General features: G+C 43.2%; 2 protein-coding genes across 2 annotated transcripts in view; both read left to right on the top strand.

Moving 5' to 3' along the window:
* The window catches only part of LOC126159721 (glutamate receptor 1-like), a 182,751-nt gene extending 176,499 nt beyond the window's left edge, over window positions 1-6,252 (top strand). The window contains exon 8 of the mRNA XM_049916570.1: window positions 5,824-6,252. Within this exon, the coding sequence (XP_049772527.1) occupies window positions 5,824-6,252 (429 nt within the window). The remainder of the gene's footprint in view (window positions 1-5,823) is intronic.
* A 5,272-nt stretch (window positions 6,253-11,524) lies between these two features.
* Window positions 11,525-26,231, top strand: part of LOC126159705 (uncharacterized) — a 113,899-nt gene continuing 99,192 nt past the window's right edge. The window contains exon 1 of the mRNA XM_049916569.1: window positions 11,525-11,800. Within this exon, the coding sequence (XP_049772526.1) occupies window positions 11,525-11,800 (276 nt within the window). The remainder of the gene's footprint in view (window positions 11,801-26,231) is intronic.

Below are 26,231 nucleotides of genomic sequence, written 5' to 3'. Positions count from 1 at the left end.
TACCTACCATTATTCTTCAAAACGTCGACTGACTCTGCTGTGGGTTTGCTCTGGTGTGGCCCATTACCTGTCTGTATGTCAAGAGTCAGCCCTGTCTTTCCGTTGGAAGGACAACACTACTTCTTCAAGACTGCATGAAATCCATTACTTCCATGTGCATTTTCCTTTACTGCTCAGACTTTGAGAAAAAATAACAGTGCAATTTTACTGTGATGAATGGTCAGGACTGTCTTTGTGGACTGCGAGAAAATTTTAGCTTTTGACCAACATTGTATCAATAAGTGTGTGCATTTGATATCTTTGTTATTGTAATTATGAAAAATTTTATCAAATCATTATTGGCCACTGCCCAAAACAATTTGTAAAGTTTTGGTGAAGAGCATGGGGGCTATGTAAGTAGGTTGTTTAGGTTTTTATATTGGTAACGCCACGTAGCGCTCTGTATGAAAATCACTGGCTGTACTGTGTGTAGTCTGTGGCTGGTTTGCATTGTTGTCTGCTATTGCAGTGTTGGGCTGTTGGCTGTTAACAGTGCGTAGCGTTCCGCAGTTGGAGGTGAGCCGCCAGCAGTGGTGGATATGGGGAGAGAAATGGCGGAGTTTTGAAATTTGTAAGACTGGATGTCATGAACTGCTATATATATTATGGCTTTTGAACACTTTAAGGTAAATACATAGTTTGTTCTCTATCAAAATCTTTCATTTGCTAACTGTGCCCATCAGTAGTTAGTGCCTTCAGTAGTTTGAATCTTTTATTTAGCTGGCAGCAGTGGTGCTCGCTGTATTGCAGTAGTTTGAGTAACGAAGATTTTTGTGAGGTAAGTGATTTGTGAAAGGTATAGGTTAATGTTAGTCAGGGCCATTCTTTTGTAGGGATTATTGAAAGTCAGATTGCGTTGCGCTAAAAAATATTGTGTGTCAGTTTAAACACAGTCATGTACAATTTTTCTAAGGGGACGTTTCAATGGGAACTCTGTAATCTTGGTTTGTTATAATGGGTATTAAACTAAAGGTATAACCAAGAGGGAGTCATACAAATTGAAGACAAAGAGAGGCGTGGTCGTATTAAAGAGCGCTAAAGAAAGGCATGCTGTTTCTCATCTACTGTAGTTAGAATGTTAAATGAGCAATGATGAACATTAAAAAGTTTCAGAAGTGCGGTTAAAATTGAGGATGGAAAGTTATTAAGGATAAGGTACTCTGATGACAAGCTAACGTTTTTGAAGCTGAGAAAGCATTAGCATGTCTGTTGAGTGACATAAACGGTCTACTCAGTATAAAAATGGACAGAGAAAGGTGAAAGTATTTAAGAATTACAGAAGCGAGTTTGGCGGAAAATTTTACACCACAGCTGATGACAACGTAGCAAAATAAGGGAAGGGTTCTTGCTACCTTGCAAGTCAGATAACACATGAGGGACGGAGCAAGTTTGACGTCACACACAGATACAAAAAGATGGAATTTCTCGCCGAAACCTCTTAACATAACACTGGGCTGTACGTCTAAATTACAGCTTTCTATGGAAGTTAGTATGGATTGTGGGACAGCGGGTAAAGAAGAGAATGGAAGTGTTTGACATGTAGGAAGAGCCAAAGACAATGTAAAAGTAAGTAGAGTGATCAGGCAAAAAATGAAGTTCTCCAAATAATGTATGAGGGAAACAATATGTTGAAACATTAACAAGAAAAAGTCGCTGGATGATAGGACATGTGTTAAGGCATCAGGGAATATCTTCCCGGGCATTAGATCAGTGGATCCCAACTGGGGGGTAATGACACCCGAGGGCTAAAATGAAATTTGTGAGTGGGAAAACAAAAGTGCTCGAATATACTTTAGTCATGTCACTAGATCGTTACTATTATCACTGTCTTACAGGCTATTCGTAAATTCCCGTTACATACTTCTAGGACTTGTAGAGGAGAGTGAGTGCATAGTATTCTGAATAGGAACCCGTGTCCGGAAAAATATCGTTTCCATGCTGCAGCAGTTTGAAAAGAAGTTGCTAGGTAGGTACGCAACAGGGTAGTCATGGTGGGGGATGCTTACGTCGGATCGGCTGATGTCATTTAACGTCTGCCCTACATCCCTGACCTGATTCGAGCCTCATTCACTTCTCTTTGAGTGTTAGAATACTCTGGTATGATCTTCCTGTATGACGAAGATCACGGCGATGCAAGAGTTGCTCGTCGTCTTTATTACGACCGTTATCCACAACGTCGGACTCCATCACATAAAATTTTTGATATGATTACGCAACAGATTCGAAAAAGGGGTACCTCTACGGTTACTAGAAGTGACCGTGGTTCTCCTAACACATGTCGTATATTCTAACTGGAAGAGTGTTTGCGAAAACTGATCAAGTTCCCTCTTTTTCTTTGGCTATTAGTGAGTGAAGTTGTAAAGCAAGTGATGAGCTGGGTCACGCTCAATAAATTACTTGTAAAAGTGGTCGCATTACCTACATGTTATCATATGGTTGTAGCACGGGAACGGTACCTTACCGGACATAGGTTGCTGTTCAAAGTATTATGTGTTCATTCCCCTCTACAAGACCAACAAGTTTGTAACGGGCATTTCCGAACACCCTATATAAGACTGTAATACAGAAAACGTAAGTGATTAAAAAACACCTTTTTTTCTCAAATATCAGAATCAACGCATGACAATGTGGCGAATGTATGAACAAAATTATCCTGACGTAGTTCACCAACTTCGTACTTCGTACCGTGCATCTGCGACACAGTGCAACATACACGTCGCAGATGATTAAATGTCTCTTGAAAATAATTTCTCACGGTTGCAGGTATCTCCAGCAATGGAACAGAAATTGGTTCATTATTCACTTCACAGCATATATACGGACTAACTGACAGCACTACTTATCAGTAACTATTTAATGAGTACTGTATTGATGTATTACATATACTGTATTATTGTAATTAAAATAATTATAATTCTATTGTTAGTGACAATGGTCAGACACAAAGCTTCGGCAGTCTGAAGCTTCCAATTTCTGTCTCTTCATAAGTAGACTTGCGATGTACTCATTATAGTCTTTCAGATGTAATGTAAAAAATTGCTCTACCACTGCGGCTTCTGCTAATTCGCCCGATAACACCTAAGTTTGTGGTTACCTGTTCCACATTTAATTGGAAGTGGGAGAAAAACCAGTTGCATTTAGAGTTCGTAAACCATGTTAATTGCTCACAGAAACCTTATCTTAAGAGGAGAACTTCCGTTTAGGACTCAATGTATTCATCACAGCGTCAACATTCCATGACCTATTTTAAATGTATCTTGGTACCTGAAATCAGATTTGTAAGATTTCTAGGCAGTTTTGCAAATGCTCCATGATTCCGTATCAAGGAATTAGTGTCAAAAAGTATGTGGGTCTCTCTGTGGACACTTTTGGACTTCTGCTCCAGACAGTGGACAATATTCTTATATTGTCACTTATCGTCATTAAGGCAATTCTGGAACAAGTTTAATGGTGTAACTGAACGTACTATAAACATTATTAACATGAGATGTAGTGATGTCAAATTCAAATGGCTCCGAGCGACTTAACTTCTGAGGTCATCAGTCGCCTAGAACTCAGAACTAATTAAACCTAACTAACCTAAGGACATCACACACATTCATGACCGAGGCAGGATTCGAACCTGCGACCGTAGCGGTCGCCCTGCTCTATACTGCAGCGCCTAGAACCGCACGGCCACTCCGGCCGGCTGTAGTGATGTCCATTGATTCTTCGATAGCTGCATGGTAGGACAGCTTTATATTTAGATATTAAAAACACATAAATTTGAATGTTCTGCTATAAAACATGCACACATTTGTGCGTTTGATATGTAGTGTTTAACAACTAATTTGACACACTTAATTCTCCCGTTGAGCCATCCAAAATATCGTCGGTTCAACGAACCTGTAAAATAAAATGAGGAACATACTGCACTATCTAACTAAACATGATAAATGTTTTAAGACAAGGATGAAAATGTTCATAAACTACATAGAGTTTATCATAAAATAATGAATAGAAATGAGGGAAAGGACAGTAACACAGCCGGCCGCTGTGGCCGAGCTGTTGTAGGCGCTTCATTCCGGAATCGCGCTGCTGCTACGGTCGCAGGTTCGAATCCTGCCTCGGGCATGGAAGTGTGTGATGTCCTTAGGTGGGTTAGGTTTAAGTAGTTTCAAGTCTAGGGGACTGATCGCCTCAGATGTTAGGTCCCTTAGTGCTTAGAGCCATTTGAACCATTTGACCCATTTTCACAGTAGCATACCGAATAATGATATAATAGAGAATACAGGCAATAAAAGGATAGCCTAAGAAAGATTTATCAAGCGGATATATCACGTAGATACCAAGTTAATTTTACTGTAGCGGGAAAAGCCGATATGTTTTAGTAAAAAAAGATGATTACTCACTATTGAACATTGAATACTCTTCGTTTTTACCCCCCGTACAGTGTCCTATCTACATATGAAAAAAAGCAATAGTGGTTTAAATCGAGTCAGAATTTGTGTACCATTTCTTTATCCATCACATCGCCATTATGTCCGCCCCAGTAGCTGAGTGGTCAGCGTGACGGATTGCCGTCCTCCGGGCCCGGGTTCGATTCCCGGCTGGGTCGGAGATTTTCTCCGCTCAGGGACTGGGTGTTGTGTTGCGTTCATCATCATTTCATCCCCATCCGGCGTGCAGGTCGCCCAATGTGGCGCCGAATGTAATAAGACCTGCGCCAAGGCGGCCGGACCTGCCCCGCGAGGGGCCTCCCGGCCACTGACGCCAAACGCTCATCATCATCATCGCCAATATATTTTGCTTTAAGACATTATTAACTGCCAGGCGTGAGTACATATTGTCGGTGTAGGTGGCCTACATTTATAGCTATCATATGTTACATCGGTATGAGCATCTGGAAACAGAATTACCGCGAAGAAAAATTGCAACAACTTACGGGTGCCCGGTATTATTCAGTTTTGGGTTTCAGTCTTTTAAAGGTAACGTTGAGCACACATTGAGCAAGTCTTTGATCTTATATTCGTCTACTGCGTGAAAGATCCAAGTCGTTTAGGTTCTCCTAAACGAGCGCCGTCTTGCTTCCGCGGCGTAGGAGCACGAAGGAATACGCCTTTGGCCGCCGGCTCCATATTTTACTGCTGCGCCGTTTGATCTTCCGCCTAAGTCATGGCGGTATCTGTTTGCACGTCATATGGTCGATGTCAGAAATTGTGTTTACATTTGACATGAGAGAACTCATCGATGGTATAAAGGTCCAACGATAGCCATCAGGGAACGGGGGAGGTTTATCACGGAAAAGGCAGTTTACAGAAGATACAATAGGCAGCACTGAGCGTGGTGCAGACGATGAAGAGCAATTACAGCAAAGCAACGTGAAACACAGGGAGGCTTGATCTGAAGCACGGAGAGTACGATATATTCGTTCTGTCGCGTTTGTTACCGTAGCAACGAGAGAGTGTGTACTTCGAGAGTGATCAAACGAAGCTGGAGAAAGGAGCCAATATAATTTCAACCAGACAGCAGGAACCTTCTCCTTACAAAATATAAGTTAACGTACGAGCTTAGATGAGTGACGTACATGTCCTACTGGATACACAATTCTGTCACCACCTGTGTAATTCATCCACATTACTGGGGAGCTAGTACCACACACCTACTGCTGTAGTAATTAGAACTACCATCTTTCTGAAACTTTCAGCTTGGTTGTACTTCGAAGTGCTAGCAATTATGGATATAAGACTGATTCGTGTATTGTCCACGATTATGTTGATGAATTGCGCTGATTCCGCCCTACAGATGAAGCACGACGGTGCCCCATTTGACCTTATGCTCCGGGAAATGACGCTGGACATTCTGACTGAATATTTCTACAATTTCACATGCGTCGCGTCAGTATCGGACTCGCCAGACACACTACTGGACGTGGTCACGCCGCTGGCGACCACAGTACGCGTCACACTGGAAGGCTCTGACGACGCCATGCTGGTGTCTGCGTTGGACGCCAACTGCCTGGGCGTCGTGGTGCGCTGTCGCGACGCCGCTGACGTCGTCGGTGCCCTGCTGAAAGCGTCACGCCGTGCCACGCGCCGCGCCAACAGGCGCCTGCTGGTGCTGCCAACAGCCAGGCTGCAACCTGTCGACACGGACTCGCTGTTCGCTTTGACAGACATCAAGCTTGCGCCCGACACTCTGGTGGCCAGACTGATGGACGATGGAGTCAGGTAAGCACTCTTTATTCACAGTAAAAACCTAAACTCCGTCCACAAGCCATTGTGAGCCAATCGGAACCGACCGACCGCCATGACATCCTCCTCTAATAGCATCATTGAATGTGACGTGGGACCAGTACACCACTCTACCGGCTGTTGTCAGTTTTCGTGAGCGGCGCGGGATTAGCCAAGCGGTCTAAGGCGCTGCAGTCGTGGACTGCGCGGTGGTTCCGGCGGAGGCTGGAGTCCTCTCTCGGCCATGGGTGTGTGTGTTTGTCCTTAGGATAATTTAGGTTAAGTAGAGTGTATGCTTAGGGACTGATGACCTTAGCAGTTAAGTCCCATAAGATTTCACACACATTTCGACATTTTTTGAACAGTTTTCGTGAAGCGGAGACGCTACTGGTAGATCAAGTAGCTCCTCAATTGGCATCATGAGGCTGAGTGCGCCCCATTCCAGGCAAGGAAAAATCCCTGGCACTACCGGGAATCGAATCTAGGTCCTGAGAATGGCAAGGATATTTCACCACTTCCAATCGCTTTCAAGTGCCGACCCAGATTTTAGGAACTGCACGCAATGTGCCGAGAACCATTCGGTCAAATTTCACTGGCTTACGTCGTAGTAGCTGTAGTTCGATTTTCAAATCGTCATACCCTGTAAGCTTCTCAAACCTTTCTCATCGATTCTGCCATAATCTGGGATGACAATGTTAATGATCCACGATTTATTTTTCTCCACAATTGTGAGGTCTGGTGTATTATGTTCCTACACTCGACCTGTCTGAAGTCGGAAGTCCCACAGTAATTTGGCATGTTCGTTTTCTACCATATTTCCTGGCTTGTGGTCCCTTCAGTTTTTTGTCACAGGCGGATTTTGGCATACGTACCAGTGGAACATTCGCTTCACATCACTGTACTTCTTCTTGTAATCATTCTGAGATATCTTTTTGGAATTGTTGAAGACACGTTCAGTTGATTCTTCAGCTTCCTTGCAGAGTCCGCACTCTGGGTCTTTTGCTGATTTCTCAGTTCTGGCATTGACAGTATTAGTGCTGATAGCTTTTCCTGTGCATAAAAAATCCTTCAGTTTCCTTGTTTAGGAGTCCGCTGGTCATACCACACAGGTCTTTCCTTTATCTGGTTTACTTTTAATGCTCTCCAAAAACTGCCCTTGCAATGTGTTATTGCTCAGGCTGTCAGTTCGGCATTGGCGTACAGCTCTAGGTGTCAATTCTTGGTTCGCCACACCTCGATGAGCTTGTTGTTATTGACTTCAGAGCTGATTCTTCGCTTCCCACAGAGTTTTCCAATGCATGCTTCACTTCTTTCACTGGCTGTCTCACTTTCAAGAGTCTTCCACGACGTGATTTTCTGGGCAGTAAAACCCGTCGACGCCACTGAGAGAGCAGAGTGCATGCTGAATTTTCATGAGTTTCCTTGTTTTTGCGAACAGATTACACAGCTCTACTTTTCTCCAGTCCACAATACCAGAAGTGTATATGATGACGAGTGTATCCCACGTGGAGAGTGCCTTGATGGTATTGCCGCCATTCAGTTTGGTTTACATAATTTTCCTGACTCTCTGTGCGTGCTCTTCGTTACCAGGTGGCCTCCCGCTTAGAAGGATAAGTCCACAGCATTGGCGTTGCCACGAGCAGTAGTGACACAGCTAGCAGCAGCAGATTCCAGAGGTGGAGACTGGTTGATCCATATCTACTAGCACACTTACATACCATTGTAGATACCCCTCGGAACTGGTGGCTGGTGGACTTCAGTCTTTTTCGCTGGACATGAGGAGTATTTTTACGGGTCTGGACATCCTCATTTACTAAACCATTGGTTTCCGTCAAGTAAGCCATAAGAGAACCATAGCTCGGACATGAAACAAGCAGATCACTCACGCCTCAGTAGCTCTGTCTTTCTGTTGCATCAATGGTAAAGTGTCGGTTGTAAGTACCGTATTGTAGCAAAATTTGTTTCATATCTGGTCTGTTAATGCAAAACCGATTTACGCTGAAAAAATTTCAGTTCTAATTCTGGCCACAAGGTCTATATCTGGCGCTCTGAAGCCAAGAAAGATGTATAGAAACGTTTCCATATGTGGTGGATTGGGAACGGTAAGTGGATAAAAAAGACCAAACAAGTGAGAAAGGAATAATGCTTATTCTACTATTAACCACCGCTCACACAACTTGATCGGTATGAACACCAGAGATGTCGACGAGATGCTGCATCGGTAAAACGACATGATCAACAGTTGATCGGAGCAGTTCCGGTGGACTCTCAGTAGCATGTTACTGTATATTGACCCTCAGACGAAGTTGAGACCAATCGTGTACCCGGTAAAGGAGTTCTTTTAGATATTCCTAGAGCCAAAAGTTTTGTGGATTCAGATCAAGTGATCTTGCAGGCCATGAATCGGAAATATCTCTGGAGATAACACTTCCGCTTTAAGCAGAACATTCAATGAGCGAGCGACTTGAGGTGCTGACATACCTTACTGAAAACAGAGGTTACCACACCGTTGAGCTCTCCCAAAGCAGGAACCGCACGTTACGTAATGAAGTCTCCATAAAGTGTAGGAGTGAGTACAGCTTCTCTGTGGGTATACTCTTCAAAGCAGAACGCGGTTTAATTATACCACAAGTTAGACATTTATGTGAACTCACTGCACCTTTTAGTGCAAGCCGCGCGGGATTAGGCGTGCGGTCTCGGGCGTTGCAGTCATGGACTGTGCGGCTGGTCCCGGCGGAGGTTCGAGGCCTCTGTGTGTTTGTCCTTAGGATAATTTAGGTTAAGTAGAGTGTATGCTTAGGGACTGATGGCCTTAGCAGTTAAGTCCCATAAGATTTCACACACATTTGAACTTTTTTTTAGTGCAAAATGTGCCACGTTATTCCGCAAAATATTTCCCGACCACATATCATAAACTTCCGTCCTTGCCAGAAACCGAAGAGAAAATTTAGAAAGTTGCTGTGGATGATGAGCTTTCAGTTGCTGCACTGTCTCGAGCACCAGTGAAAAACAGTCCATGAAACTTTCCGTACTGTTCACCACGCGATGAACGGTTCTCCTGACATTTCACGAGGACTAGCAGTAGCCGGACCACGTGCTGCATGATCAGTTGCCACAACAGCAACCTTATTAATAACTTCCACCGGGTTAGCACGGCTTTCTCCTGCAGGTGCCCCACCAAGCTCACCCTGTTTTTCAGTTTCATGATCGTCTTCTTTTAAACCAATTAATGACATCGCACCCTTCCTCACACCTTTCAGAGGGAGATACTCTCTCAATACAGCGCTGTAATTGCTGCCGTTCACATAAAACAGATCAGGTTACAGCACACGATTTCTCTTCCCGATAGCCATTCTGTTCATTCATGTTATGGCTTTGTCAAATGACAGCGTGGATGTCGTACCCTCATATATGCAGTGAACAGTGCCAGTTTTGTACTTCGGTGGCCAAAATTGGTAACAACTCTTTCCTTGCATAAATCAGGTACGAATCAACGCCTTACCATATCTACAAGTTTCGCTCCCGATACGATAGTTAGAGCCCAAATTGTACCTTCGTACGATCTTAACCACTGTGTATTACGCCTCTGATACATTCGCTTGGTCGGAACATGGTAACCGCTTCGACCGTTCGGGAGACAGTATTTGCCACATCAGTAGTCAGTCGCCTGACCGGTCCGAACTGGCAGGCCTCCGCGGCCTCTTGCATTACCTATGGAAGGTGTCTCAGTTTTACTCATCTGTGCTCAGTAAATTATTAGCGGCACAACAGTATTGTAGGTATATTACCATAGGCTAGATTTGTAACTTTGTCCGAATATTATATGACAGTTCACCATATACGAACAGTGTTTCCACTCTAATTAAGTTAGTAGCAAAGGAGCGCTACTCACTCCAAAATAAAAGTGAGCTGAAGCAGAAACCCATCGCTGCGGTAATGGGATTAGTCAGCATTATAATTATGTCTAATGGTACTAATCTGCTGATAGCTATTAGGAGATAGTGCCAACTCTTTCACGGAAAGATAAAATGACAAGTATCACTGGTATGGAAATAAGTGGAAGGAACTAGTTGTTTCCTGAAGATGGTCCAATAAACCGATAACTAGTTAGAAATAAAGACTAATCAGTAGGACAAAAACAGTTTACTTGTTATTCAACCTTAAATATGGAACTTTTCTATCGAGAAATGACGAAAGAATCCATAAGTAAGGAGCTATTTCTGATTTCCAAGCGACCATACACTATGTGGTGTCACAACTTTGTCGTAGCATTGAGTAAACAAGCATACAACACCATCTTCGTCCCTTTAGAAGTTGGACACTTTCAGAATAAGTGCAGTGGCAGGTACGCATATCACCTTCATATAATCTGAAATCCTCAATTTCGGTAAATATGCACCGTTGGCATCACATATAGATTACTTGTTTTGCCACGCACCCAAATCAGTGGTGATAAAGATCACCATTTAGGTCAAAGTTGATATTGTCTCATTTATAGCTTGATGCTGATTTATTTCTACATGAAGAAAATAATGTGTTTGCGATCTGTTCACAGAATGCAGTCATCTTCGCATGGTAAGTTCGCCTCATGGCACTGTTGCAAGTACAAATCTGTTTGATAAATAACGTGCATGTTACGTCCCTGTTTGTGTAGTAGTTAAATTTCCCTGGATGTGGATTACTGCAATAAATTGCATATAAATTTTCTCTCTATTTATTTCATTGGAAAGCAGGTGGTATAGATAATACCGGGTGGTTATAATGAAAGTGCACCTTCTCAGAGAGGTCCAGTATGGGCTGCAATTATCGTGTGGCAGCGAATCTAGGTAGATATTCTAATGCGTCTAATGCGTTAATGCGAAATCGATGTAGGTTGGAAAAATTGGCTCCAATTTTGACCACCAGGTGCAAATCTGATGCTGTAAATGCACGAAACACGTGCAGAAATGTTTCCATATGTGTTGGATTACAACGGGACTTGAGCAAAAACGTTCAACCAAGTAAGAAAGGCATTATGATGATTTTATTATTCACCACCACATACTTTATTGGTTATTGAACTCAAGATGTCGACGAGTTGCTGTAAAGCGCCATATTTGCACCTGGTGGCCAAGAATTGGAACTAATTTATTCCTGCGTAAATCAGTTTCGCGTTAACGCATTAGCCTATTTACCAAGTTTCGCTGCCATACCATAATTACTGTCCACACTGAACGTCTGTGGGTAGCTGCACTTCAATTACAACCGCCCGGTAGGTCATATCTTACTGAAGGATGTCATGTACATCCTTCCCTGCTAGTCTCGAGTTGGTGACGCTGAGGTTCACCGGCCGCCGAACGTGGCGGGAAGAGGTGTTGCTGGCCCGGTGGGTGCAAGGCTGCGGCATCGTGCCGTCGGACGCCGACCTCTTCCCAGGCAAGCTGGCCGACCTCAAGGGGCGCGAGCTGGCCTTCGCCACCTTCCACTACCCGCCGTACGCCGTGCTGGAAGACTCCACCGGCACGCAGGACGGCATGGAGACGCGAATACTGCTGGAATTTGCCAAGAAGGTCAGTGGCGGCCAGGGTCAACACAGCTTTCTGCAGATTGGTTCAGGACATTCTGATCTGAATTTGTTGGAATCTATATAGGATGCCCCACGAGGAGTGTTCAGCACACAGGGATTTGACAGGGACGACCATTCGAACCAGAAATGTCTGGTGAACGTGGGATCTAAAATGCATACCGGAAGACATATGAGTGCTTCATCTTCTACACCGTGAAACAAATTTTTTCTGCAGTAAGGTCTTTGCTTTCCATATTTTGAGGAGCGCCAATATGAACCAAAATAAGAAAAACGTTCAGTAAACGTAGGCACTGATATGTATACCTTAAGAACTATGAGCACTAGTCCACTTTACAACTGTCAAAACGTGTCTTCTGCTGAACAAGTCTTCATAGCTCTTAAGGTATGCGTTTTACAGCCCATGTTTACTGGACAATTCTTTCTTTTTTAGACCGTACTAACTCTTCCTAAGAAAAGCAAAAAGCTCACATTAGAAGAGATTTGTTTCACAATATCGAAGATTGTTCATTGGTCTAAGGAACCAGTCAAGGTCCATGTTTACTAGAATACCGTTATTCGAATATCCCTGAAACTTACCAATCTTCCTGGGACGCCCTGTTTACTTATACAGTAGTTTATATACTGCTTCAGTGAAGTGTAATACAAGGGAACAAAAAATGATTCAACAGGAAAACATTTATATTGTTTATGTGCTCTATATCTGACACTAAGCGATCTACTACAATTCGTCGGGTAACAGCAAATTTACGAAATATAGTTGGGATGGGATTAAGACTGGATTGCAGGCTACCTCCAGTGTCACTGTCTGTATACTGAGCAAGCGGAGAGGCACGCCAGGGAGAAATTAAGACGTGACATACAAAGAGGAACATGTGTACTAAATACAGTGTTTCACAATCAAAATAAAACTTATCTTAGGCATTCATATGAATTACAAGTAGGCATAGGGATAGAGAAAGTATATGAGGATATTGAAAAGGTAACACAGTACGTAAAAGGAAATCAAAATCTAATTGTCGTGGAGGACTGGAACGCAGTTGTAGGGGAAGGAGTAGAAGAAAAAGTAACAAGAGAATATGGGCTTAGGACAATGAATGAGATAGGAGTGAGATTATTTAAGTTCTGTAAGAAATTTCAGCTTGTAATAGCGAATACTCTCTCCAGAACCACAAGAGGAGGAAGCGTACTTGTAAAAGGCCAGGTGATAGGGAACGATTTCAGTTAGATTACATCATGGGCATGCAAAGATTCCAAAATCAGAAACTGGATTTTAAGGCTTTCCCAGAAGGGGAAACAAAGTCAGATCACAATTTAGTAGTGGTGGAGAGTAGGTTGAACTTTAAGTTAATAGTCAGGAAGAATCAGCATGGAAAGAAGTGAGATACGAGAGTATTAAGGAATGGCGAGGCACGCTTAAAATTATTTAAGGCTGTCAACGCAGCGATCAAGAATACCTCAATATGCAGTACATTTGAAGAGGAATGAACATATCTCAAAACGTCAATCACAGAAGCTGGAAAGAAAAACGTGGGTATAAAGATGGTAATTGCTAAGAAACCATGGATAACGGAAGAAATACTTCAGTTGATCGATGAAAGAAGGAGGTACAGAAATGTTTATGGAAATTCAGGAATACAGAAATACAAGTCACTGAGGAGTATAAATAGGAAGTGCAGGGAAGCATAGACGAAATGGCTGCATGGAAAATGTGAAGAAATCGAAAAAGAAATGATCGTCGGAACGACTGAGTCAGCACAAAGGAAAGTCAAAACGACCTTCGGTGAAATTAAAAGTAAGGCTGGTAACATTAACAGTGCAACGGAAATGCCGCTGTTAAATGCAGAGGAAAGAGCGGATAGGTGGAAGAGTACATTGAAGGCCTCAATGAAGGGCAAGATTTGTCTGATGTGATAGAAGATGAAACAGGAGTGGACTTAGAAGAGATAGGGGACCCAGGATTAGAATCATAATTTAAGAGAGCTTTGGAAGACTTAAGATCAAATAGGGCACACGGGATTGATAACATTCCCTCAGAATTTCTAAATTTATTGCAGGAATTGGCAACAAGACTGCTATTCACGTTGGTATGTAGAATGAATGAGTCTGGAGGCATACCATCTGACTTTCGGGAAGATATCATCCACACAATCCCAAAGACTGCAAGAGCTGACAAGTGCGAGAATTATCGCACAATCAGCTTAACAGCTTATGTGTCCAATTTGCTAAGGAGAATAATATACAGAGGAATGGAAAAGAAAATTGGGGATGCGTTAGATGGCGATTGGTTTGGTTTTAGGAAAAGGAAAAGCACCAGAAAGGCAATTATGACGTTGCGGTTGATTATGGAAATAAGGCTACAGAGAAATCAAGACACTTTCATACGACTGTCGGCTTGGATAAAGGATTCGACATTGTAAAATGGTGCTATATGTTCGAAATCCTGGGAAAAGTAGGGGTAGGCTGTAGGGAGAGACGGGTAACTTACAACATGTAAAAGAGCCAAGACGGAATAATATGGGTGGACGATCAGGAACGAAGTGTTCCGATTAAAAAGGGCGTAAGACAGTGATTTAGTCTTTCGCCTTTACTGTCAAACTGTGTATAGAAGAAGAAATGATGGAAATAAAAGAAAGGTGCAGGAGTCGAACTGAAATTCAAGGTGAAAGGATGTCAATGATACGATTCGTTGATGACACTGCTATCCTTAGTGAAGAGGAATTACATGATCTGCTGAATGGAATAACTGCCTAATGAGTACAGAATGTTGACAGAGAATAAATCGAAGAAAGACGAAAGTAATGAGAAGTAGATTAAATGAGAACATCGAGAAACTTAACGTTAGGATGAACCGTCACAGGTAGATGAATTTAAGGAATTCCACTGCCTAGGCAGCAAAGTAACCAATCAAGGACGGGGCAAGAAGGACTTCAAAAGCCGACTAGTACTGGCAAAAATGGCATTCCTAGCCAAGAGAAGTCTGTAGTATCAAACACAGGCCTTAATTTGAGGAAGAAACTTCTGAGAATGTACGTTTGGAGCACAGTATTATTTCGTAGTGAAATAAGGACTGTCGGAAGACCAGGGGAGAAGAGAATCTAAGCATTTGAGATGTGGTGCTATAGATTAACGTGGAAAATTAGGTGGATTGATAAGAGAAACTAAGCATTTGAGATGTGGTGCTACAGACGAATGTGGAAAATTAGGCGGATTGATAAGGTAAGAAATGAGGAGGTTGTACGCAGAATAGTATGAGAAAGGATTATGTGGAAAACACTGACAAGAGGAACGTACAGGATTATAGGAGATCTGTTATGACATCATGGAATGACTCCATGGTACTAGACGGAGCTGTAGAGACAAAAACTGCAGAGGAAAATAGGAATTGGAATGCATACACCAAATATTTGAGGACGTACGTTGCAAGTGCTTCTCTAAGATTAAGAGGTTGGCCCAGGAGAGGAATTCGTGGTGGGGCATCAAACCATTCAAAAGACTGATGACTCAAAAACAAATGAATGAAAATAACATATTGCAATGCCCACACCTCTACGTTTGTGCCAAAATGTAGTTCATATCTGTAAATCAAAACTAAAATGAAAATATTCCTTTCAAAAGTACATTTAAATATGAGCATGTTCTCATTTGTATGAACCATTTGGTAATGTTCGACTTCGAATGATTTTCAAAAGTAAATATCTTGTTTTTTTTTTCAAAGTAACTTATATCGTGTTATACACTGAAGAGCCAAAGAAACTGGTACACCTGCTTAACATGGTGTAGGACCCCCGCGAGCCCGCAGAAGTGCCGCAAATGACGTGGCATGGACTCGACTATTGTCTGAAGTAGTGCTGAAGGAAATTGACACCATGAATCCTACAGGGCTGTCCATAAATCCGTAAGAGTACGAGGGGTTGGAGATCTCTTCTGAACAGCACGTTACAAGACATCCTATATGTGCTCAAATATGTTCATGTCTCGGAAGTTTGGTGTCAAGCTGAAGTGTTTAAACTCAGAAGAGTGTTCCTTGAGCCTCTCTGTAACACTTCTGGACAGGTGTCGCACTGTTTAGCTGCAATTGTCCAAGTCTTTCGGAATGAATAATGGACATGAATGGATGTATGTGATCAGACAGGATGCTTACGTACGTGTCATCTGTCAGAGTCGTATCTAGAGGTACCAGGGGCCCAATATCACTCCAACTGCACGGGCCCCACACAATTACAGAGCCTCCACCAGCTTGAGCAGTCCCCTGCTTACATGCAGAGTCCATAGATTCATGAGGTTGTTTCAATACCCGTATACGTCCATCCACTCAATACAATTTGGAACGAGACTTGTCCGACCAAGCAACATGTTTACAGTCATCAACTGTCAAATGTCGGTGTTGACGGGCCCACGAGAGGCGTAAAGCTTTGTGTCGTTCAGTCATCAAGGGTACACGAGTGGGCCTTTGGTTCCGAAAGCCCTTATCGATAATGTTTCGTTGAATGGTTCGCATGCTGGAACTTGTTGATGGCTCAACACTGAAACCTGCAGCAATTTGTGGAAGGTTTGCATTTCTATCACGTTGAACGATTCTCTTCATTCGTCATTGCTCCCGTTCTTTCAGGGTAATTTTCCGGCTGCATTGATGTCGGAGATTTGATGTTTAATCAAATTCCTGATATTCACGATACACTCGTGAAAAGGTCAACCGAGCCAGACACTTGTCTTACGTAGGCTTTGCCGACCGCAGCGCCGTATTCTGCCTGTTTGCATATCCCTGTATTTGAATACACATGCATGTACCAGTTTCTTTGGAGCTTCAATGTATAATACCTGTTATTCGACATCAAATTACTTAGTTGTAATAATTTAGTATGTGATATCATGTAAAAAATTATAAACTGGCAACTGTAGCACTGATAATCCTTTTCAGCGTTTTACCGAAAGTTCTTACTTTATTAGTGCTTCACAATTATTTAAAATTGAATGTAACAATGACATAACCTACTAGTAAGACGGTTTTTGGAAATAGCTGTTGCACTTAAACGTATATGCCAGAATCATCAACTAAACAATTACGAGCAAGTACCTCTATCTGTATGTTGAACAACACCGGTATATAGACAGTGATGAATGTATACCAACAGATGTCCTCTGAGCTTGCCACTTTCCTCTCAAAATAGTTTACAGTTAACCGTCAAAATCTTTCTTCTTGTTATCTGAAATAGCATGGTTGAGAAATACTTCAGCCTGTGCTTAATTAATGATCGGTCACGGTTATAAAGAGACTTCCATTCTTTTACAGAATACTGGGACCTCTGGAATGCAGTTGCCAGCAAATCAATTGACTGTTCCCATATCTTCGTACATGTATATCAAAAGTTGTTTGATTTCACTTATGTAATCCAAATTTCGTAGGCCTTTAGATATTAATTTCACGTGTATCACGCTCCAGTCTTCACCAAGGTTTCGTAATTCACTCACTGACCCATATTTCGCTTTTGGTACCAGTTTTGGCCCTTCTCTGTTCAACCGAAAATGCATTGAGTAGTAAGGAGCTATGTCCTCGTAATAATGATTGTTAATATTATTACAATGCAATAGTATAACAACAGGGCACAGAAGCACTGACTGATGCTAACAGCTACTCTGCGCGGAAACATCGGGCCGTGACTGAAATAGACATAACTTACTGGAATCGGTGTCTGCTGTAGGCCATAAAGGGCTAATTATGCTTTGCACGTAATGAATATATGTGGGCACGTATATGCTTGCTATGAACCACGTATTTTCAAAGACTTGTTTCGTGACACATATCCGATTTCACATAAACTCTGTGATGTACGAGTAGCTTATTCTATATGTAGCTTATTCTATATGTTCCGTTCCATTCCGTACATCACTTTTCTTTTTAATTGTGGACGTGTTCGCCTTTGCGTATGACCTCCTCAAATTTAGATGAAACCTGGTAGTCAAGGGAAGGCAGGATTCGTTTACGATTGTGGACTGGGCCGTAATCAGTTATTATTGGTTGCCTTTTACAGTTACTCAGAATTTATTTTAAACCAGTAATTCCAGGCTCAACAACAAATAAAAATACCACACATTATTAAGGAAGGAATAAACAACTGTGTAAATAATAGTGTTTCCAGTGAGTTACAACTTAGCAAATCACCAATAAATACATATACAGCAGATAATGTTTTAAAAGCAACCACTGTGATCTGGGCACAAGGCCTTATACGCCATTAATGGCATTAAATTAAGAATTGTTTAAAACTCGCTGCAGCCTACAAATTAGGTATGGAAATATTAAAGATAAGTCGCCACAAACACAGCAGAAGGCATCAGAAGCTAGTAATGGCAGTAAATCAGATTTTTAAAGGCTTACTGCGTAAATACAAATACAAAATCAGAATTTTAAGGCAAGCGACCACAATCACGGCTGAAGGCCTTACACGCCAAGAATGACAATACATTAAGAATTGTTTAAGAACTCGCTGCAATTTACAACCTACAAGTACTGAAATGTTGAAAGTAAGTCACCACAAACACAGCAGAAGGTGATGATGATGATGAGCGTTTGGCGTCATTGGCCGGGAGGCCCCTCGCGGGGCAGGTCCGGCCGCCTTTGCGCAGGTCTTATTACATTCGGCGCCACATTGGGCGACCTGCACGCCGGATGGGGATGAAATGATGATGAACACAACACAACACCCAGTCCCTGAGCGGAGAAAATCTCCGACCCAGCCGGGAATTGAACCCGGGCCCGGAGGACGGCAATCCGTCACGCTGACCACTCAGCTACTGGGGCGGACTACAGCAGAAGGTGTGGACTGAAGAAGCGTTACACTGAACTACTGGCCATCAGCCTCCTTTTAGAACACAGATATCTTACAAGAACCAAGGGGCCACAGACGGTGCTCCAGGTATCGACCTCTGAGAAGGTCCGGCAACAAACACTTTCGCGAGCGATGGGATAGGCAGCCAAGAGTTACATTCACTTCACAAGATGGTAACTCACACTAGTGGCCGTCTAACGAATGATAATCTTGCTGAAGCTACATGATTTCCGATAAGCCAAATGCAACGATGGAACAACACGCCAAAGCCGGAACCGGAGTTCTGCACTGCGTACACAGAATACTGTGCTTAGAGTGCAAGAACCACTCCACTCGTTGCTCTTCGCCTCGGCGACACTGCGAGAAGCAACGCGAACCCAATTCACTGGAGAATCACGAGTTATCGCAATGGTGGAGGAATCTCTACTTGGATTGAAATGCGCTCATCTTAATGCTTGCTGGATCCGGTTTACGGCGAGGTCGTGCAATCTCGTGACCATAGCCCTTTGATCCGGTAGTCCATGCGTGTCGCCAGTGGTCCCGGCGTGTTCTGAGACTGCACGGACCTGGCTCCTCCTGAGTACACCACCGACCTGGCCCACTCACACGACCCGGGAAAACAACGACGTCGCCCCAAAGATAGGGTAACAGTTACTACATACCGGTAACCGCCGCTGCTGCCACTAGCGGACAGGCAACGCTTACGAAACCGAGTGTCGCCAGTGAACACGAGGAGAAGACAAACAACCGCGACCATGCCAACTAAACGATACCGTCTGGTCTCCAAAAGAGGGCGGAAACCTACAAACAGAATCAACGCGAGCCGCAGCATGACTCATTGGAAAGGAAAATAAATTTCAAAACAAGATATGAAAACTTCCTAGTTTGCCGACAGTAATGTAGTTCTGTCAGAGACGGTATATGACATCGAACAGCAGTTAAACACAATAAAAATACCTTGAAAAGTGCTATAAGGTGAATATCAACGACAGTAAAGCGTCGGTAATGGAATGCAGTTCAACTGAATTAGGTGACACAGATGAGGTTACATTATGAAATGAGACATCAAAAGTATTAGATGAGTTTAGATATTTGGGTAGCAAAATCCTGACAATGAATGGAGAGAGAGTCTAAAAATGCCGACTGAAAATAGAAAAAGAAGAATTTATGAAAAAGAGGCACTTGTTAACACAGTATATATACTAATGGGCCAGGACGTTACGACCACCTGCGTCATATGGCACTGGTTGACATTTGGAACGCAATACAACACCGACTGAGAGTGACATGAGTTCGACAATTTCTTGGCAGATTTTCGAAGGTCTGTGCCCCAAATGTCAACTCACCGGTTGCGCATTTAGCTCAGTTACGTGCTGGTTGTCCTTAGGAGTGGACGTGTCAGTTTGGTGGCCAAGTGATCAACCGCTGTTCAATAACATCCTCCTGAAATCAATGTAGCACGATTCTGACATTCTGACATTGCCAGTTATCATTGGAATGATGTCATCGAGGTCAGAGGAGGCGACAAACATGAAAAGCTTCAGGTTGTCTGCAATAATGTTCACGTTGTAGAGACCAGGGGGTTAATGGTCTCAATCTTGGATGGGAGAACTAGGTTATTGGTAGTCAGGAAGGCCTACATTTCATCACCCAGTGGGTGGCTGCAGTGGTATGGGGGAATGCTACCTGGAGTATTGCCAACATACTGTTCTATAAAGTGCATTTACTTATAATTCTCTGTTGTGTGCCAGAATATGTAGTTCATCAGTTGTGGTTGTGCTTGGCAGCAGTCAGTCCCTCAAGGCACAGGCTGGAATCGGTTTATGAAGTGTGCCTAGATCAGCAAGTGGCCTCTTGTCACGGCCAGCGACAACTACGGCAGGGCGAGGCGTGTTGTGAGCACTACCAGCATGTTGGCGGTGACGCTGGCTCTGGCCCAAGTCAGACAGTGCAAAATCGGTTGCACTAGGTGGTCAGAGATGTGATTCAGCATAGGAGCCACCAAGCTGCGCAGCGTCGAGCCACGGACCCTGCTGTGACGGGCAGCGTCAGTGTTGGCAGGTTAGTATCTAACTTGTACAGGGCGACGAACAGCAAAGTTTTCCCTCACAGACTATGAAACCTGGGTAGCTAGGTGCCTCTGGCATGAGCCATGGACCCACAAGATGCTTCTACCTCAAGTGGAAGAATGCCAGCCAACAGATGGTCCGCCAGTTTGTAGGCACCAAGTCAACAGCATTTGGGCAAAGCGTGGACACCAGGACTGCTGCCAACTGAGTTCGGGTAATTTCCCAACCCCACAAAAAAAAAAAAAAAAAAAAAAAAAAAATTAATTTTTTTTGATTAAAAATATTGAGGATCATGTAATATTTTGTCTGATGTAATATCTTGTATAGTCACCATTTATTAACCTGACACGTTCCAGATGATTACGAAGTGTCGTATTCATGATCTATGGAACAAGTACGAGTACTAATCTAATCTAATCTCTAATCTAATCTAATCTAGTGGATGGTTTTCCACGTGAAATAGATACAGGCCACATAAAGCAGAGTCAGAAACACAGCAGTACCTTAAATTCAGACACTCATCGTTACAACTCTACGGTGTCGATCGTCGTGATACTGCTGCACGAATTGGAGCATCTTCTCCAATCTAATCCTTCTTGAGTTACTGTTAGCTCGCTGAACTTCCCCATTCCTCGCGAATAAATATTACTCCATTGCACCATAAAGTAAAAAATAATGGAACAACATTGTATAACTCTTTCTTCTTAACAATTCCTCTTAACTAATAGTTTGTAACTGTAAATGGTCCTACTTCATTGATCTCTCACGCTCAGCATGTCTTTTTATATGTCCGATGGTTTATTAACTCGCCATTTTGGTATATCTTTTGTAACCTTATTTTTTCAACAACAGTTTGCCATGAGTTTTGTAACAAAATTCATCCCTAAATCGCACATTACAAATATGAGGCTACCGGCACCCACTAACGTAGTCTCTCCCTTGCTGATTTCTGGCTGACTCGTTTTCGCAGTGCTACGTTTCCTTGTGCCTGCGGCACTATATAACACGGTCTTAATGCGTTTTCTCACAGCTTAGCAGGGCGTAATTTATAAAAGTTTCCCACAGTTGGAACAACACGCGACAGAGTTCCACCATTGCGATCATCAGCCAAACATTCCTCAAAGTATTTAGTATTGTCAGCTCAATCATGAGTATTAAAAACACTTTTCCTTTTTCCTCTTTTACCTCTTTCTGAGGAAGCCCCAGGTGTGGCATTTCGGCAACTACTAAATCACTGTTACAGTCTTTCCCCGGCTGTGCTCCACTGATTTAGTAATTTCTCTTTTCAGAAGCCATTGCTATACTATTGTGATGTGAGGAACTATCACTCGCTGACATGTATGACTGTGTTTTTCGAAACTCAGTTTCCATGAAATCTTTGTCTGTAGAGGCCGACCCTGTAGTTACAGACTTTTCTACATTGCTGACAGAAATTTTTTTCTAGTGGTGACTGGCTTCGTAGTGTTACTTATCTTCAGCAGCTCCAGTTGCTCCCTAAAATTCCCTTGTCAGTTTCTGTTTCCCGCCTCAGTTTATTGACCCTCTGAATTCCTTCCCACGCATTACTACACCATACAGAACGATTAAGTGCAGTAGTTTCCCCGTTACCAGTTTCATCTTGTACTTTAATACGTCTTTGTATAACTTTTGGATACTTTGTTGTTTCTTTCCCATCCTTCAGCTAGGAATACATAATTTGTTTTGGTAGACGGGACTGAGGCGTAAGAACCATGCGGCCCGTCGAATGGAGTTAATGCTAGATGATCATCCCTTCAATGTTAGTATTGCTTGCTTTCTCCGGAACATTGATGTTAGCCGAGAGGCAGCGCTGATGGTACCTTTCCAGACTCTGTATCTGCCTTCTGTAAGTAGTCCATGCTTCGTAGTCATTGTAAGAGATGGTGTAACAGTAGCTTGGCATAAGTAGAATATGGTGATAACGATGATCTCGTGATTATCAAACATTCTTATCCGATGACGACCAACAGCCGTAATGGCGCATTTGAGGCGGTGTCGCATTTTCACAACAGTTTTTGCACTTGCTAAAAGCTGTTGCTGAGGTATGCGAAGTGTTCTATGTTCCGCAGGATTTTACCTTCGAGTGTGATTGTTGGGTGTATGGATACAGCGTTAGGTGCAGATTTATGTGGGATCTGAGTCTTTTGGATATTAAGACTTAGACCAATGCTCGTATTTGCTTAATCAAATGCATTCAGGATTGCTTCAGTCATGGCCTTTGTTCTAATGAGACTGAACAAACCACCATCAGTCCTGTATTCTATTTATATGCCCTTTAACAGTTTACCATGTTGATGTCCTCTACTGTAATGTTAGAATAACCTGAATAGAGCTTCTTTTGCAAAAACACCTGTTCGCCCTTCATGATGAGGTTTCTTGCGTCACTCTTGCTATGACGTCACTTGTTACACTGGTTGCACGATTCTTTTTCCATGCATACTTCGTCATGTTGCAACAAACCTTTGAGTTATCTCTTTCTGCCACCACGAAAGTGAGTTTGCATCTTAGGAGTGTTACTCAGTCTCTCAGCCAATGAGAAACTCTGGCGGTTAAGTCGGATAGATCTTAACTCGGCGTTGCACTGGAAGTAACAATGTGTATGGAGTTGGTGAGAAGCGCTTCGGGGGTCTGCTATGTTGAAAATTTTGGATGAGATCTAATTAACTGTCTTTCTGGAAGGCGTACACACATAATCTCTATATTTATGCTTTTACTAATACCGGGTGAGTCAGAACGAAAGAACAGTTTTCAGTTGTATATTACAAACTAACAAAGATAGAAACACACTGCCTACATCACAGTATAGAGAAATTTGCGTGACGTTAATCCACTGTTCAGATTTAACGTGCATTGCGCCGTCGATTCAGCAAGAAGCCACCTCTTCACACGCGGATCCACGACTAACATACAAACCTCTTGAAAGTAAGTTACACATACAAATGGAAGAGCACTGACCGGCCACACACGTGCGATGAAAATCTCGAGTGTATCCGAGATGATTTCACACGGAGCCGTTGGAACGGGCCACCGTTTCAATTTTTCTCAAGCAATGCGTAGTGCCCATGTTGATTTTATGGTACAACGTCTGTGCGAACTTAAGACTCTGAACCTCCCTCTATCCAGTAACATGCGCAATGAGTTTCCATCTTTCATAATTTGTCTGTAATAAATAACTGAAACCTGTTATATTTGCACATCTTAAGTACAATATAGTAGCGTCCTGCTAATTATTTAGCTCTTCCTAAGCTTGAATATGGCTTCTTCCCTCAGAATACCTGCTCACTCCATGATGCTGCGGTTTCTCGCTGTGATATCTCTTGCTACGTTGGTCACAGGACTCTGCTGTCACAACAGTCGAGGCCAAGTCGCGACAACGTATCCACAACTTCATCTCCCATGAAAGCCAAGGTGAATGTCGTCCACAGCGATATACTGCCCCCAGCGGCCGTAGACCCTGCACCGTCGCTATTGTCTGTCGTCATATCTGCCACAGACCGTTGTCTGTCACGCTTTTCAAGATGGGCAACCCTCCAGACTCCACGATCTGTTATGAGGCATGTGCGTCCAAGGTCTTGCAGTCCATTTGTGTATTCACCGCCATTCAACCACTTTCCGAGGGTGCCCTAGACAGTATTCCGAGGTGCTCGTTCCCTTGCGACAAGCCATTTGTCAAAATCACTCGGTCAGTGGTTCTCTTCGTACGCTAGAATGATTCCCCATTCGTCGCTGCCCCACTCTCTTAACCACGTTACGTGTAGCAACGCTTTCAATCCCACAATGGGCAGTGATCAAAACAGTTTTAGTTCCTCGGTGTAAACTTAAGGTATAGCACAACCTTTTTGGAGGTACTTGACTTGTGTGTAGGGCTGTGCAGCATTGCGTCTCAGTTTATTACTTCTCTAGTACTAACTGCACCAGTGTCACATTTTTCAGACAGTATTCGCATATACCATTGAATACACCAGAAACGTTACGACACACCGTTCAGCAGACATGAGGTCATAAACACTGAGATTTGTAAAAAGCTGCCACATTATGCAAGACGTTTAAATTATTGCTTCGTTGGTACCAACTCTGTTCACAACACTTTTGGTGGACAGTAGCCTTATCTCCCACTGAATATACCTACAAAAATATATCGTTGTACGACATATAGGTCAGGAGATATAATATCACAAACATTGAGCTGCGTGAAAATGAAAGTGCCAGGCGAAATGCGCTAGAGATCGATGTGACGCATGAGTGAAAACATATGTGAGATATGTTATATATGTGAAGAATATGGAACTTCCTGGCAGATTAAAACTGTGTGCCGGACCGACACTCGAACTCGGGACCTATGCCTTTCGCTGGCAAGTGCTCTACCAACTGAGCTACCCAAGCACGACACGCCCCGTCCTCACAGCTCTACTTCCGCCAGTACCTCGTCTCCTACCCTCCAAACTTTACAGAAGTTCTCCTGCGAACCATGCAGGACTAGCACTCCTGAAAGAAACGATATTGCAGAGACATGGCTTAGCCACAGCCTAGGGGATGTTTCCAGAATGAGATATTCTCTCTGGAGCGGAGTGTGCGCTGATATCAAACTTCCTGGCAGATTAAAACTGTGTGCCGGACCGAGACTCGAACTCGGGACCTTCGCCCTTGCCCGCGAAAGGCAAAGCTTCCGAGTTCGAGTCTCGGTCCGGCACACAGTTCTAATCTGACAGGAAGTTTCATATCAGCCCAGATTCCGCTGCAGAGTGATAATCTCATTATGTAAAGAATATGTTTGGCAAGTGCGTACGTTAGCAAAGCCAGAGGTAAAAATCTCATGCTATACCGCTGAAACGATTTCACCCAAAATTGGTACATAAATTAGTTACAGTCTAGTAAGAAATATTTTAGGGTTATGAACCACCAGCCTCATGTTGCGGTGATCGTTGTAACGTGGAGAAATAAGGGGGTGGGACATACAGTGAGAGATAAGGATAAATGGGCACAGATAGGTGGGAGGAGGATGGCTGGTTCAAATGACTCTGAGCACTATGCGACTTAACTTCTGAGGTCACCAGTCGCCTAGAACTTAGAACTAATTAAACCTAACTAATCTAAGGACATCACACACATCCACGTCCGAGGCAGGATTCGAACCTGCGATCGTAACGGTCGCTCGGCTCCAGACTGGAGCTCCTAGAACCGCACGGCCACTCTGGTCGGCTGGGAGGAATGAATAAAAACAGCGGAGAGGGTTATTCACAGGGAGAAGGAAGAAGAGGAGGTAGACAGAGAAGGGAAAGAGGAGGAGAAGGAGAGAGACAAGGGGGAGAAAAATATATGTAGGGAGAGGAGGAGGAGTACATGAAGAGGGAGAGGGGAAGAAGGAGAAGAGGGGTAGGAGGAGATGGACGGAGAGAGGGTGGAGGAGGAGATGGATGGAGAGATGGGGAGGAGGAGATTGATAAAAAGACAGGGAGGAAGAGATGGAAATAGAGAGGGAGGAGAGGACGAACAGAGAGGA

This window comes from Schistocerca cancellata, chromosome 2, assembly GCF_023864275.1.
Source record: "Schistocerca cancellata isolate TAMUIC-IGC-003103 chromosome 2, iqSchCanc2.1, whole genome shotgun sequence".
NCBI lineage: Eukaryota > Metazoa > Arthropoda > Insecta > Orthoptera > Acrididae > Schistocerca > Schistocerca cancellata.
Note: the sequence above shows the minus strand (reverse complement) of the source record. Positions and strands in the feature narration are given on the sequence as shown.